This window comes from Scyliorhinus canicula, chromosome 7 (genome assembly GCF_902713615.1).
Source record: "Scyliorhinus canicula chromosome 7, sScyCan1.1, whole genome shotgun sequence".
In the NCBI taxonomy this organism is placed as follows: Eukaryota; Metazoa; Chordata; class Chondrichthyes; order Carcharhiniformes; family Scyliorhinidae; genus Scyliorhinus; species Scyliorhinus canicula.
The window spans coordinates 61,166,587-61,183,185 of record NC_052152.1 but is presented as its reverse complement, the minus strand read 5'-3'; the positions used below and the strand labels follow the sequence as shown (position 1 = coordinate 61,183,185).

The 16,599-nt window shown below is 45.4% G+C and overlaps 1 protein-coding gene across 1 annotated transcript in view; it reads left to right on the top strand.

Moving 5' to 3' along the window:
* Positions 1-539: 539 nt before the first annotated feature.
* si:dkey-100n23.5 (cyclic AMP receptor-like protein A) overlaps positions 540-16,599 on the top strand; it is a 334,022-nt gene continuing 317,962 nt past the window's right edge. Inside the window, exons 1-2 of the mRNA XM_038802132.1 lie at positions 540-785; positions 10,505-10,557. Of these exons, the coding sequence (XP_038658060.1) occupies positions 681-785; positions 10,505-10,557 (158 nt within the window). The 5' untranslated portion in view covers positions 540-680. The remainder of the gene's footprint in view (positions 786-10,504; positions 10,558-16,599) is intronic.

Sequence of the window (16,599 nt, the reverse complement as noted above, 5' to 3'; positions counted from 1 at the left end):
GCAGGCGCTTGTAAATCGCCAGCGTGGGGAGAGGCCTGGTGATCAAGGTCAGACAGCCCAGTCGGAAATAACTTCCTTATTTATTTTGAAAACATTTGATTCTTTGGTCCGTGACTTATGGGTTGCAGAAGCAAGGATTTGATTTTATTAAATAAGTAAATATTGAAATGAAATTCCACAGATGGTTAACAAGTTTTCTTACACAGACATTGGTTTAAAAAAAAATCTAAAGGTTTTATTTTCGGCTAACTGTGCAGAAGATGGGCTGAATTTCGTAGTCAAACCATTTTGTTATAGATTTCAAGGAAGTGGTTTTATTTTTATTTCTGGATGTTTGAATTTTTCTGATCCAGGAACAATACATGTAGCCTGTCTGAGGGATAAGAATAATGCTTCCTGACATTGCGCACTTGCACAACAACACTATGCACAAAGGGTTATTGATAATGTTTAGATTTTTTTTTAAGGGAAATTGTTACAGCTCTGTTTAAAGAAGAGAGAGAGAGAGAAACACACACAGAGAGAAAGTGCTGCGCGTTGACACTGAAGGCCTCCTGCTCCTACAGTGGAAGGACGCCAGTGCTGTGTTCCGGTGCGGCTTCCATCCCTCCCTCTCTCTCTCACTCTTGTTTGCAGGAGTGGCGGCAGCAACAACAACAGCTTTTATCAGCCCGGTTACCATGGAAAATGGGCCTTCACAGATTACCAGTAGCGCCGACAACTTCACTGCAGTGCCGAATTCGCGCTGCACCCTGTTCAATTCCGATTCGGGGGATTATAAATGTGTGAGTATAGTACTGCTGATCAGACCCACACCCGATTCTGCAAGCGAGGCCTGCAGGGCCAGCCAACTTCAAAATAAAGATGATCAAATAAATACCTCGCTTCAGACCTTGCTTGAGTAATAAGGTGGCCTTTATAAATGTTCCGTTTGCCCCTGCCTGCGTAAACATTGCTCCATTCTGTGCTGCTAAATAACCGCTTATTAATTTCACTGAAGTTACACTTTCTTGTGCAACCTCTACCTGAAAAGGAACAGTTCAATTTTCCTTAATTAGTGAAGTCCTTGCTTTGGTAGATTTTATTTTAACAGTGCTGTGCCCCTTCTTATTTGTCACATACTTTTATCAGCATCCTTAGAATACTGACCTGATGAGGGGTTGATCTTTACATGCTGAAGGCTGTGTTAGAATCACTAAGAAATACCTATCATTAACCTTATAAATTATCTGTAAAGTGGCATTGTGCCTGTTGCAGTTTTGATCCATGAAGTCCTTGGTTCAATCAAAATCTCTAGTGCTAGCTGACAGAAGGAAGGGAAAGAAGTGGGTCCTGACTTCAGGTTATTTTGCAATAATATTGGCAGAAAGTGCATTATAGGTGAAGCACTTTGGGCAAGGCTGGTATTGGGCCGGCTGCTGTCCAGCATGCTGCAAACGCTCACAGTATGGTGAGATATGAAGAATGGCCATTCAGGGAAATAATGGTCAGCTGCTGGTTTCCGTGGAAACCACAGACAAACAAAACTGAGCATAACTCAGTTGGAGGTTGCAGAATTTTGTCATTTCAGACAAGTCATTGATGGGGTCATCATTTGCCTAAATATTTTGTTTTTGGAAGTGAAATTTGATCACAATTCCTGCTGTTGATTGCCATGGTGTGAGCCCTTTTCCAGTGTGCATTATGGGACAGAAGGTGATTTACAGGAAGTCTTCTGATGATATCTGTTAGAATATTAACCCAGCATTCAAACAAAATAATGTTTGGATGATGTCCTGGTGAATTACCACTGCTGTGGAACTGTAAAATGGCCACTGCCTTCACGAAAGAAAATTTGGAAGGGGAGAAAAAAATATGATATAAACCACATCTTAATAATTAATATTATCATTTAACTTATTGTCAATTTATTAAAAATCCCTTTACTGGAATAAACCTCATTCATCTAGCAGGCTGATAGAGCAATGTAGACATTTAATATTTTGCATTTGAGTTTGGACTTCCAGCAAGGTAATTTGAAATGCATTTATGCTATTCATAGATGACTCGATTACTCCTAACTGCTTGAGAGAGACAAAGGATAATAGATGCAATGAGAAGGAAAAATGTCGAAACTATGAGATAACCAAACATTGGAAAAGTCAAAATTATTGTTCAATTACCACCTCTGTATAACTTGACATTGCTAATTTTCTACACCCTCACATAAGCACTAACATTTCCTCACTGCATGTTTCTCCAATTTCTGTCCAGGTTCACCTTGTCCATGAGGCTTACTTACTGCTCCTTTAACACTACTATCAAACTGCTGAGCAGTAACTTCCCATCCTGGTCCCCATGCTAAATGGTTCCCTTTCCTTGGGTACTGTTGGCTGTTGTCTTTCAACACCATCACAGAATGCTACAGTGCAGAAAAGGCCCTTCGGCCTGTCGAGTCTGCACCAACGCAGGAAATGACCCGGCATGCCCACCCAATGCCATTTGCCAGTACTTGGTCCATAGCCTTGAATGTAATGGTGTGCTAAGTACCCATCCAGGTATTTTTTAAAGGATGCCAGGCACCCTGCCTCTACCTGCCTCCCAGGTAGTGCATTCCAGAGCTCATTCCCTCCTCAGCAATCCCTGCTGTGACCACTCAAACTGTTGTTTCATCTCCAAATTCTTTCCTCTCCGAACTCCTTGAAAATGTTGGGAACTTCTACTTTCTGACATGCTGGAAGTGGAGGTGGTAAGTGATTCTGGAGCATGGGGTTTCCCTGTATGCTGTTGAGTTTTTAACTCCACTTGGTGACGGGTTTCCTGCGGAATTTGAGTTGATTGACAGGTGGGACTGCCAGTTGACAGGAGTACCCTGAAGCCCCAGGGCTAGATTTGTCCGGCCCCAACCCCGTGGAAGTGAGGGAGTATTGTTCCCATAAATGGACTTTGATCCCCTTTGATGCCTGACCTCAAGGGGGACTCCAACCTGAGGGTGGGCAATGCTTGCTTGGCTGGGGCTGTGGTGTGGTTTGGTGGGAAGTAGGTCTGATGGTGCAAGCTGGAGGAAGCACTTCTGCTATTGCTGGCCCACAATCTGCTGTGAAGGCTTTTACTTTCTCTTTCACAGAGGCTGTCCTCACATCACTGCAGTTGCTGTGTTTCCCAAAGATGGGGAAATTTGGCTGGCCACAGTTAAACCTGCAAGGCAGATTAAATCTGAGACTTCTAGTCCAATTAACATATTTTAAATGCCAACTCGCCTCCTGGGAGCAGGTTGGCTGTCTGCATCTGTCCCATCTCAGTTAAATCTGAAATCATCCCAATGTGATCTAAAACTTTGCCCATTTAACTACCCCACATGTGTTACCCAATTCCATCTGTTCACCTATATTAAATCTCACCTCCAGTGGGGTGGAAAATGAGGACAAGTAAGCTGTTCCCTGTAAGGACACTTACAAATGGTGCTTTCGACATGACCACTTTTTGTACTGAGGCTCCTTCCCCCTCTGGTTAACATGGCACTCAACCAGGGTCCACCCATTTTCAGCATCACTGCCCGTGCCCCTTCCCCTCCCTCCCAGAACCATGATGGGGGGTCCCCTTGTCCTCACTTTTCACCCCACTAGCCTCTGCAACCTAAGGATCCTCCTGACACATTGGTCCACTCCATCACGTTCAACTCCCATCCCCTTCCTACAGCACTTTCCCTTGCAATCGCAGAAGGTGCAACACCTGCCCCTTTACCTCCTCCCTCCTCACTATTCAAGACCCCAAATACACCTTTCAGGTTGAGCAGTATTTCCTTTGCAGTTCCTTCAATTTGGTCTATTGTATTCGCTGCTCCCAATGGGGTCTCCTGTACATTCGGGAGACTAAATGCAGACTGGGTGACCAGTTTGCAGACCACCTTCACTCAGTCTGAAAGCATGACCCCAGCCTTTCAGTTGCTTGCCATTTTAACTCAGCACCTTGCTGTCATGCCCACATGCCCGTCCTTGGCCTTCTGCAATTCTTCAGTGAAGCTTAATACAAGCTGGGGCTTTGCCCATTTAACTACCCCACATGTTGCCCATTTAACTACCCCACCTCTCATCTTCCGATGGTCACGTTGCAGCCCTCGGGACTCAACATTGAGTCAGCAACTTTAGATCGTGACCTTTCTCTTCCATTTTAAAGCCCCCGTTTAAAATAAACCATTCACGTATTACTCAATGCAAACCCCCCAAACACCAGGCCACCTGTCGTTTGTTCTTAAAATTGCTACATTTTGTTGCTATATCTCTCAGCTACACTTTAATGACTAACACATTCTTCCTTTCTATAGTTCTGACAAAATACCAAAAGGACTCAAACCATTAGCGGCAGATGGAATACAGTGTGGAAAAGTGTGAGGTTATGCACTTCAGGAGGAGGAATGGAGACATAGACTATTTTCTAAATGGGGAAATGCTTAGGAAATCAGAAGTCCTTGTTCAAGATTCTCTTAAGGTTACCGTGCAGGTTCAGTCAGCAGTTAAGAAGGCAAATGTAATGAAAGCCTTCATGTTGAGAAGGCTGGAATACAGAGCAGACATGTACTTTTGAGACTGTATAAGGCTCTGGTCAGACCCCATTTGGAGTACTGTGAGCAGTTTTGGGGTCCGCATCTAAGGAAGGATGTGGTGGCCTTGGAAAAGGTCCAGAGGAGGTTCTCAAGAATGATCCCTGGAATGAAGAACTTGTCGTATGAGGAACCGTTGAGGACTCTCGGTCTGTACTCGTTGGAGTTTAGAAGGATGAGGGGGGATCTTATTGAAACTTACAGGATACTGCGAGGCCTGGATAGAGTGGACGTGCAGAGGATGTTCCCATTTGTAGTAAAAACTAGAACCAGAGGGCACAGTCTCAGACTGAAGGGCGATCTTTTAAAACAGAGAGGAGGAGGAATTTCTTCAGCTAGAGTGTGGTGAATCTGTGGAACTCTTTGCCGCAGAAGGCTGTGGAGGCCAAATCCCTGAGTGACTTTAAATCAGAGATAGATAGGTTCTTGTTTAATAAGGGGATCAGAGGCTATAGGGAGAAGGCAGGAGAATGGGGATGAGAAAATATCAACCATGATTGAATAGCAAGGCAGACTCGATGGGCCGAATGGCCTAATTCTGCTCCTATGTCTTATGGCCATATTAACTCTGCTTTCTCGCCTTACAGATGCTGCCAGACCTCCTGAGTTTTTCCAGCATACTCTGTTCCTTGTTAACAATTAAAGATCCTTTCTCGTGTGGGCCTCCTTATTAAGTATTCACTAATTGAGAGGAAGACCCTTGTGCTTGAAAATCAAGATTTCGTATTTTAAATTTATCATTAATTTGTAATTGGTAGGAAATTGGCCCAAATTAATGTTCTTTCTGTATTTGCTGTTTGAATTAGCGAACGCCCAAGAGTAGTGTTGGTTAATTAGCCTCCACAACCTCTTGCTTTGTGTGGTACATTGCAAAACAGAAGTTGCAGGCCCTCTTTGACGTTCAGTAGTTGTCAGTGCTGAACAGATTGTTTCTGTTGGCACCGCAATATCCAGCCCATGGTCTTTGGCTCTTGCGTCCTTGCTGTTGACTCTGTTCCCTACTTTACCACTGCCTCTGATTGAATGTTGAACCCCGAGAAGAGCTTCCAATCCCATATCCTCTTCTCAAAGATCCCTCTGTCCACCCATTCTTTTATTTTTTTTAAATTTAAAGTACCCAATTATTTTTTTCCAATTAAGGGGCAATTTAGTGTGCCCAATCTACCTACCCTGCACATCTTTGGGTGTGGGGGTGAGACCCACACAGACACGGGGAGAATGTGCAAACTCCACATGGACAGTGACCCAGGGCTGAGATCAAACCCGGATCCTTGGTGCTGTGAGGCAACAGTGCTAAGCAATGCGCCACCGTGCCGCCCATGTCCATGTCCACCGATTATACGAAGATACAAAAATGTTAGGCATGAAAAGACCACCGGGCCCCATACTGTCATGATGCCTTCTGCATCACGATTAAGGGCACTCTGTACCCGTGCCCCCCCCCCCCCCCCCCCCAAAACTACGGAACTGCTGCGAGAGCTGAACAAAACAGTTAAACGGCCAATAAGGCAAAAGATAGATGGAGAATTATTTTCTGTGCTCCCTTAGGTGATCAAAACTGCTCCAGGAGACCACATTGACCATGGCATATGAATTGGTACTTGCCTGTTGAAGAATGAGATCGCTGGTCCTAATAGAAACTACTCCAGATGTCTTTTAGGAGTTATACAGCATTAATGCATTTATGACAACTTGTTTCAAAAGTTGAGTAAGGACAGTGGGAGTCCACACCGAGTAAAACCAAGAAACACAGTTTTATTTATAACACGATGTATAGGCTACCCGGTAGAACTGTACTGGGTTCCTGTTCTCATTGGTGCCTTATTGGCTAACCTAGAGGTTAACAGCAGGGCAGCTTGTAGTCCGCAAGGACTACGGGGAAGATAATCATTCCCATCCCATAAGCCTCGTGCGGGCTATTACGAAAATACTATTCCGGGGGGGGGGGGGGTTTCCGCTCTGCCATTTGCCTCTTTCTGCCCTTAAACAATTTTTAAGTACGACCCTTGGTACTTCTGCATGCATCTAACTGAAATGATTTGTCAATGTGAACTCGGTCTGATTCCTTCAATTTTATAGGTCCCAATCAAATTGCCCGTATGCATTTATGAAGTATATAGACACAGCTTTTTAAGCTTCTTTGGGTCGCTAAAGTATTTTAAGACTGGAATGATATCTTTTGCTCCTACTTTGAACCTTTAATGAAAACTTAATTTTCACCATTTGTCAACAGCCCAGAATTGGACACCGTATTCTAAATAAATCTGATCAATATTGTACAAGGACAAATTGTTTGTTTTGTCTGGTATTGAATAATAGTGTTTCTTCTAATCAGTGTGGCCATGAACCAAAATTGCTATGCAAGTCGCGCACAAGTTCAACACCTTTAAATTATAATGTGTGAAGACCACACAAAAAAATTAAAGGGGCCGTGCAGTTAAAAAGATGCCCACCATAGTCCAAACAAGATAAAGGGAATTTTATTGAACAGTCCCGTGAATGTAGTCTAGCTTCCTATTTTATTTAAATAAAGTTTGATGGCATTGGTTGTTAACTTTTGGAGATTTATGAACTATAATACCCGTTTCTTCCATCACAGGCTTCAGTTCTATTCCCTGTACGATGTAAACATATACATTAACCTTCCTAACACATGCTTAACACTGCACTTGTCTATATTAATTGAAGGCCCGCCTTATTAACCTTGTCCCTCGCCTGAGGTGTGGTGACCTTCAGGCAAAATTGCCATCAGTCAGCTCTCTCCCTCAAAGGGGAAAGCAGCTGATTGTCATCTGGGACTATGGCAACTTTACTTTAGCTATATTAATTATTATTTCCCTAACACATTGAAATATGATTTCAGTAATTTGGTCGTCTTGACAGTCCTTACAGTCACACAAATCTTTGCATCACTTGCAATCTTGCAGATCACTCCTGGGCATATATATTTTAAGATTATTTAGACATTAGTTCTCATCCCTGTGGGATACTACTGCTAATTGGCCTCCAAGCAGATCCAAAGCCACTGAAAACTTTCTGCCTTTGGACATGCAGCTAGTTCTTAAATCACTACAGCAGCTTCCAACTAATTTCCAAAGATTCTACCTTGTGGAGGACCTTATCAAAGGTTTTTATGAAAATATGGTGAACATCTAAATAACATGGCCTAACTCCATACGGTGCTATGTCTTTTCGTCCAACGTCATTTCGTCCAACGACACTTCGTCCACGTCTTTTGGTCCAACGTCTTTTTGTCCGCACGTCTTGTGGTCCAACGTCATTTTGTCCGATGATTTTTTTCGTCAAAGACTTTTTGTGACTTGTTACGTTTTTTTGTCGGATGATTTTTTTTGTCAAAGACTTTTTGTAACTTGACTTATATTGCCAGAGTTGATCTCTGCGTGGATTATTGAAATAGGGATTATATAAACAGAACATTTACTCAGTCTAAATTTGATCCGGCTCTGTAACTAGCAGTGGGGACATCACTGAAAACCGATGCTGCAATTTGTCATAATCACGCCATTCCTTGTGATACACCTTTCGTATGTGTTTTCTACAAGAGGGGTGTTTGCACTTTACCTAGCAGAGGGTTGAAATCTTATATTGAATAATGTATATTCCGATCATGTACGGATTGATTCAGATTTTGCTGTGTTAGTGTACTTACGGGAACCAAGTTCCTTCCGACAATCAGTTTAATATCTGCGAAACGCAAAGCTGTCATTTCACATTTTGCAAAGACCTTTGCATTAAAATATGCCAGGCGCCAGTGCCCCAAATGATGGATATATTTTAAAACGTCAATCACCGGAAAATCAAGTACACCCTGCATATGCCTCCCTTAATGAACTATCAAACGTTCATTTAACAGAAGTTCACAGGCGAAATGGAGAAACTAATAATCTTCGCGCAGCAGCACACGCTGTTGGGACAAAATAGAAATAAGCTTTAATTCCGACCTGGAACTGTTTGATGCTGACACCGGATGCCAAAAGCGAAATCAATTCAACCCCCAGCACAAACATGTATAAAACGAAAAGTAAGTTTTTGTCACCGGGTTTAGATTTAGGAATGTGCTTCGTAGTTACTAATTTAAATGGATTGATCGTAGCTGACATTTATCGTTCAGAAATACTTTCTAGTTTCATGCACTTAACAGTCAAATAAGAGCATTCGAACTCTAAACAAGTATTTCTAACAATGTTTGCAATGTTTTCCATATTGTCTGTGTTACTGCACTACATCGAAGATAATTTGCAGTTATTTCTAGTTAAGAAAAATCACCAGGTAAGTCCAGCTAAATTTGTAATTGGATAATTGGACAAAAAGACGTTGGACCAAAAGACGTGCGGACAAAAAGACGTTGGACCAAAAGACGTGGACGAAGTGTCGTTGGACGAAGTGACGTCGGACGAAAAGACGCGACACGACTCCATACCTGCCCCAGCCTCTCTTCTGCTGAAATTCTAATCCATTCCCCTGCTATCTCAGTACCTGCATATTCCAAATGCCTCCTGACCTTCCGCCCTCTGTAAACTTTAGCCCTGGCCAAGAGCCAAGAACCAACGTGTCAGTCAAAACCTGCTGTGCAAGTTTATTGGGCTACTCCTATAATTTGAATAGCTTTAAAGAATGTGAAGGCTTTGCAGACTGTGCAGAAGATATTTTATGGAATGGTTCCAGGGATGAGGGATTATAAGTACATGTGTCTGCTGGAGCAACTGGGATTGTTCTCCACATAGCAGAGCAGGAGAAGAGATTTGGTAGAGGTCCTAAAAGCATGATGGATTTACATTAGAAACCGTTTATCTTTATTACTCTTATGGTTGAAAGGTTGAAATCAGCGGACACAGATTTAAATGTTTGGCAAAAGAGGTGACATGAGGCAAACATTTTTACCCAACAAGTACTGCCTGAATCTAGTAACCCTCAAAAGGAGATTGGGTAAATACATGACCGCGGAATAAATTGCAGCGATGTGCAGTAAGAATAAGACTAACCGAGCAGGCCTTCATAAGAGCGAGCACAGACTCAACAGGCTGAATGGATTCCTTCTTTACTGTACCATTCTATGATTATATATATCTTGGGGGTGAGTGCTGGTCGCATTGCCAAAGTTTCTTACAGGGCTGAAGAGGAGAAATTGGATAACAGTAACTCTGACCTGTTTTCAAATCTAGCCCAGATTAAAGTCTTTTCGAGATGATAGGGAACAAAGCCTACAACTACTGCATTTGTGCTAGAGGTTATGAGCCAAGTGTGGCCCTTGGTGTCCCTTCCCACTCCCTTCTAAATGACTCCTGTTTTTCCCCACCCCTGCTTTTATTTTGCCCACCTTGTACTTCCTATTAAACTTCTGTGTCCTCCACTGTTCCTGGCCCTGCCTCACTCTTCGCATCCTTGTTCTTACCACTAAGTCACCGCAAGGGCAAGCAGCAAGAGACCAGTGGCCCATTGCTCTTGACTTCTTTCCCTTCATCCTACCTGGTTTCCTTGATTGCTTTCAAAATTCAGTTTGTTTGTTTGAGGACAAACTCTTTGTGCCTCTCTGCATCTGAACGCCGAGTTTGGAATTTGAAATGGATTGATACAAAAGTACAGCTGGAAGTAATGTTTTGTAGACAGGAAATATAAGCAGACATTAAGGAGTAAAATTAGTCTTCAGTGGTATAAACGGATGATAACGAATTGGCAACACATTTTACTCCCTGCTTAATTAGCTTTTCCACAACAGACCAATTTTACTATCCAGATTTTAAAAAATATGTTAAAGGTCTATGTGATTTAAATTTTGATACTTACAAAGAAAAATTAATATACATGTTATTTTACTGTTTGAGACTGCTGATCTTTGCAATCAACATCTCAGTGAGGTATACAACGTTAAGGAAAACCTAATTTTAAAAATCCTATTACCTCCAGGTTACTATCATTGCTGTAAAGCGAGCCTCTGCTGCCTTCTCTCTACTTGGGTGGTAAGTTTTGTTCTACATTTTTTGATGTAATTTAACCAAACTGTCTTAGCACAATGCTTTGGCTATATTCAAAATGCTGGACCAAACAAGATTCTAAAGAAAACAAATTCTTCCATTATTTATATTTCATATAATCGTAAATGTTTATATATTAACAGGCCTTCTCTGATGGATTAACAGGTTTATCTAGTGAGTAGCTTTGTTGGCCCAACAAGAATGTTTCCTGCTTTCTACTGAGTTAGCTTTTTTTATTCTCTCATGGGATTTGGGTATGACTGGCAAGGCCATTTTTTATTGCCCATCCATAATTGCCCTGCGATGGAGAACGTGCAAACTCCACGTAGACAGTCACCCAAGGCCGGAATTGAACCCGGGTCCTTGAATTGCCTTGAACCGCTGCAGTCCATCTGGTTAGGTACACCCACAGTCCTGTTAGGAACAGTTTCCAGTATTTAGATCCAGCAAAATGAAGGCACGGCTATATAGTTCCAAGTCAGGGTAGTGTGTAGCTTGGAGGCATGTCTGGATGGTGTTGAACTTTGTGTTGTTGGAGACACACTCACCCAGGCAAGTGGAGAGTATCGCATCACACTCCTGACTTGGGCTTTGTAGATGGTGGACAGGCTTTGGCGAGACAGGAGTTACTCGCCCCACAATAACCAGGCTCTGACCTGCTCTTGTAGCGGCAGTATTTATATGGCTGATCCAGTCCAGTTCATCGAATCATAGAAACCCTACAGTGCAGAAGGAGGCCATTCGGCCCATCGAGTCTGCGCCAACCCAGAAAGAGCACCCTTCCTAGGCCCAATCCGCCACCCCAATCCGCTACCCCATCCCTGTAACCCCACCTACAGTTTGGATACTATGGAGCAATTTAGCATGGACAATCCACTAACCTGCACTAAAGTGGGAGGAAACCCATTTAGACACTGAGTGAACATGCAAACACCGTCTGGTCACCCAAGGCCGGAATTGAACCAGAGTCCTTGGCACTGTGAGACAGCAGTGCTAACCACTGTGCTGCCGTGATGCTCCTGATCAATGATGATTTCCAGGATTTTGGCAGTGGGAGATTCAGTGCTGGTAATGTCATTGAATGCCAAGGGAAATTTGTTAGGAAAAAATACTTGGGCCAGAATTTCATGTTGCTTGGGCAGGTGTGGGCCAGCCCTGGAAATGCGTGAAATCACATAAGAAGACATTGGGTGCACTTCCCAACATTATTCCGCACATGCATCATTTTGAGGTCGATGGGCACGTGCATGAATTGGATGTGCATTCACCGACAATTAAAGGGCCAATTAAGACCATTAAAATTGAATGCGATTTTGCGCTGCCTGTGTGATGTTTTCAGCTCGTCGTGTGGGTATCCATTATGTTTTTGCATCTCCTCATTCAAGGGTGGGATTAAAGGCCTCCAGAGCAGCTGTTTCTCTTGATAGAGAGTTTGTATCTTTGTGAGTATAGAGTTTTCCTTGAGTTTCCTAGTTTTTAAGAATTTGAAGCCTGCCTTTCAGCGTTTCAGGGCTTCCGTGGAAGGTTTCCCTGAGGATGGAAGCATGCACATGATCCTCTGTATCTGATCGAATGAGGACAGTGTATTCTGCTGGTGGGACGTCCTCTGAAGAGGACGAGAGGGGCAGGAGAGAGGGGACCAAGTGAGCACAAGCAGCGTCCCAGGCAGAGACGGTGGCAGAGTGGTTAGCACTGCTGTCTCACAGCACCAGGGACTCGGCTTCAATTCTGGCCTTGGGTGACTGTCTATGTGGAGTTTGCACGTTCTCCCGTTCTGCGTGGGTATCCTCGGGGTGCTCTGATTTCCTCCCACTGTTCAAAGATGTGTAGATTAGGTGGATTGGCCATGATCAATGTGCCGGGTTATGGGGATAGGGTGAATGGTGGGCCAAAGTAGAGTGCTCTTTCAGAGGGTTGGTGTGTACTTGATGGGCTGAATGACCTCCTTCTACCCTGTAGAATTCTATATACTGGTAAGAGGAGAGGGATGGGCTCAGTTAGTGCAGGGCCAGCAGGGAGGCCAAGGCCAGAGGGGATGCTGAAGATGCCACTATCCAGCAGCTAGAGTATACCGACAGCGCAATAACTACCTCCAAACGTCTTGATGTCCAGTGCAGCAGGAGGCTATACCTCTCCAGGGCCAAAGTGACAGCAATTTGTGACAGTCATTTCCAAAATCGGCTTCAAATGTGTGGGCGGTTACCCCATGCTGGTGGCATTGAAGATCACAATGGCCTTCAAAATCTATGCCTTCGGTTCCTTTTAGGTCTCTGAGGAATTTGTGCAGCGTGTCTCAATCACCTGCACACCATTGTGAAAAGCTAGTGACCTATGCCACCTTTAGATGAGCCTTCACATTCACCAGCTACCAGACAGACGAGGGCAACTAGGCGGAAAGAGGCTTTGTGACAATGATGGGGTTTCCCCGTATTCCAGTGCAATAGATTGCATGCATATGGCCATCAGAGTGCCTGTAGGAGAGCCGGGAGCTTTCTTCAGCATAAAAGGTACCACTCAATGAATGTGCAGATTGTCTGTGACCACAGGACAGAGATTCTCCGCGTCTGTGCCCGTTACTCAGGGAACTCGCAAGATTTTAGCATCTTGCAGCACTTGCAGGTACCAAGGCTGTTCGTGGCTCCTGAAAGAGTGGATGGATGGTAACGAGGACTATTGCTTGAAGAGATGGCTGATGACCGCTCTTTGTCACCCAAGAACTGAGGAGAGGTTCAACAGGAGCCATGCTTCCGCAAGAGTGGCGGTGGAGAGGACCATCAGGATGTTCGAGATGAGCTTCTGATGCCTTGACCGATCTGGGGATCATTGCAGTTCCCTCCAAAGCATGTCTCCCTTATAGTTGTCACATGCTGCACCCTGCACAATCTAGCTCTGACAAGGGGGGCCCCTATGGGAGCTGAGGTAAGCAAGGCAGCCGCACAGGCATAGGCAGAAGACTCCAGTGAAGGGTCAGAGGATGAGCCTGGGAACGCACAGGGGGAAGGACAGGAACATTCAGGTATATGAGGGATGTTTTGATCCAGCGATTGTTCAGCTCAGTACCCAAAACATCCAGGCTTACTTGATCCAATGGCAAGGCCTCATTTGAAAATAATCTTTTATTCATAGCCCAAACCACACAATGCCCTACAGTTAAAATCCTGTGCTATATCTGGCCATTGTTCAAAGCAAGCATCCAACTCAGCCCATTGAATTAAAGAAACTGTTCATGTTACTTCACATTAATGCAAAAAGAGCATATAATTATTCCAAACGTAATAGAAACTTCAAAGTAATGTAAATAATGTCACCCGTGACACACCCCTGTTGTGCTCAAGGTGCCTTAAACTTGACACCTGCGGGTAGCAGCATTGGAGGCAGCCTGCTGACTTTGCTATCCTGGTCGCCGTGATGACCTTGGCAATTGTTCTCTGGTTACCGGAGCCTGAGTTGGCTCCCTGGGAGGGAGCATCCAATCTTATGGGTGGGCACTCCTCAGTCGTCGCAGCATCATCAGAGCTGGTGTACCGGCTTGTTTGAGTATGATCCTTGGAGCCCCTGGGAGTGTACCTCACTCTGCGTCTCCATGAGCCGCGACACTCTCTCAATGGAGGAGGCTGTTCACTCGGTGCTGAGAGGCAACGCAGTGCTCATGTTTCACGTGGGCACCATGATGGAAGCCATGGCATGCAGACCCCCCCCCGTGGATCTCACCATGCATCCCAATGGGCAGACAGCATCTGCCACTGATAGACATCTTCAGAGGCTCATCTTCTGGCTCAACTTAGCCCTGGTCTCCAGCAGTGCTCCCAATGTTTTTTTAAAATATTTTTATTCAAGCATTAGCAAAAATTTTATAACAATAACAAACAAAACAATAATAACATAAACATCAACATGGTAAACTAGACATTTCCAACCCAACCCCTTCTGTACATCCCTTAACCATATTGCACCTACCCGCCGCTCCACTCCCCCACCCCCCCTCAGAATGCTGCTTCTGCTGACATTTTAATTTTCCCCGAGAAAGTCGACGAACGGCCGCCACCTCCGAGAAAACCCCAGCATTGACCCCCTCAAGTCAAACTTTATTTTCTCCAGCCTGAGAAACACAGCCATGTCACTAACCCAAATCTCCACACTCGGGGGGCTTCGAGTCCCTCCACATTAAGAGGATCCGTCTCCGGGCTGCTAGGGAGGCAAAGGCCAAAACGTCGGCCTCTTTAACTCCCTGAACTCCTGGGTCTTCTGACATGCCAAAGATCGCCATCTCTGGACTCGGCACCACCCGCGTACCTAGCACCTTGGATATTGCCTTGGCAAACCCCTGCCAGAATCCTCCAAGCTTCGGGCATGCCCAAAACATATGGACATGGTTTGCTGGGCTTTCCGCACACCTCGCACATCTATCCTCTACGCTGAAAAACTTGCTCATCCTCGCCGCCGTCATGTGTGCCCAGTATACCACCTTAAACTGTATTAGACTGAGCCTGGCACATGATAAGGAGGAATTAACCCTGCTTAGGGTGTCCGCCCACAGACCCGCCTCTAACTCCCCACCTAGCTCCTCCTCCCACTTGCCCTTCAGTTCCTCCACCGGGGTCTCCTCCGCCTCCAACAACTCCTGATAGATATTCGCCACCTTCCCTTCCCCCATCCAGATACCAGAGACTACTCTGTCCTGTATCCCCCATGGCAGGATCAGTGGGAAAGCTAACACCTGTTTCCTCAGAAAGTCCCAGACTTGTAAATATCTGAAACCATCCCCCCGGTGGCAGCTTGAATTTGTCCTCCAGCGCCTTCAGACTGGGAAAACTCCCGTCTATGAATAGATCTCCCATCCATCTAATTGCTGCTCTCTGTCAACTTCGGAACCCACCATCTATCCTGCCCGGCGCAAACCTGTGGTTATTGCAAATCGAGGTCCAGACTGACGCACCCTCCACCTCCTCCATTGCCCCCAGATCCTCAATGTCACCACCACCACCGGGCTAGTGGAGTATCGGGCCGGCAGGAACGGCAGAGGTGCCGTTACCAGTGCTCCCAAACTGGTGCCTTTGCATGACGCCGCCTCCATCCGCTCCCATACCGACCCCTCCCCATTACCCACTTCCTAACCATCGCTATATTCGCCACCCAGTAGTAGTTGCAAAAGTTCGGCAGCGCCAACCCGCCCCCACCCCCCCCTCCCCAATTGCGCTCCAACGACATTTTCTTCACCCGCACGGTTTTATGCGCCCATACAAAGCCCCAAATAATCTTGTTTACCCGCTTGAAAAAGGCCTTGGGGATGAAGATGGGGAGGCACTGGAAGACAAACAAAAATCTGGGGAAGACCGTCATTTTCATGGTCTGTACCCTCCCGGCCAACGATAATGGGAGCATATCCCATCTTTTAAAGTCTCCCTCCATTGGCTCCACCAACCGGGTTAGGTTGAGCCTGTGTAATGCCTCCCATTTCCAAGCCACCTGTATTCCCAGGTAGTGTCGCCATAATATATCTACCCCCCCTTATCTGCCACAATTCTTCCAGCCTCAAACGCCACCCGCTTGCTGATCAATATTGCTACCCCCCCCTCCCCAATTGCGTCCAGCCCAGAATGGAACACCAGACCAACTCCTCACCGCTTTCTCAATCTCGTCTGATCAATAATCTTTAGATGTGTCTCCTGAAGCATTGCTACGTCTGCCTTCAGCCCCTTTAAATGTGCGAAAACGCAAGCCCTTTTGACCAGCCCATTCAAACCCCTCACATTCCACGTAATCAGCCTGGAGCCCCCCCCCCCCCCCCTCTCTCCTCCCGGCTGACTAGCCATAACCTTTTTTTGGCCAGCCCAGAGCCCGCGCCTCTCCGCTTCCCCGAGCTCCCCCACAAGCAGCAACCACCCCAACCTCCCTTTTGTTCCCCGATTGTAGTTCCTCCCCTGTCAGCGAAGCAGCCTCCCCCTTCCCCCCACTCCTCCCCACAACAACACCCAAAACCTAATCCCCCTGGTCAAGCACCATTTTAGCACATTTTCAATCCCCACC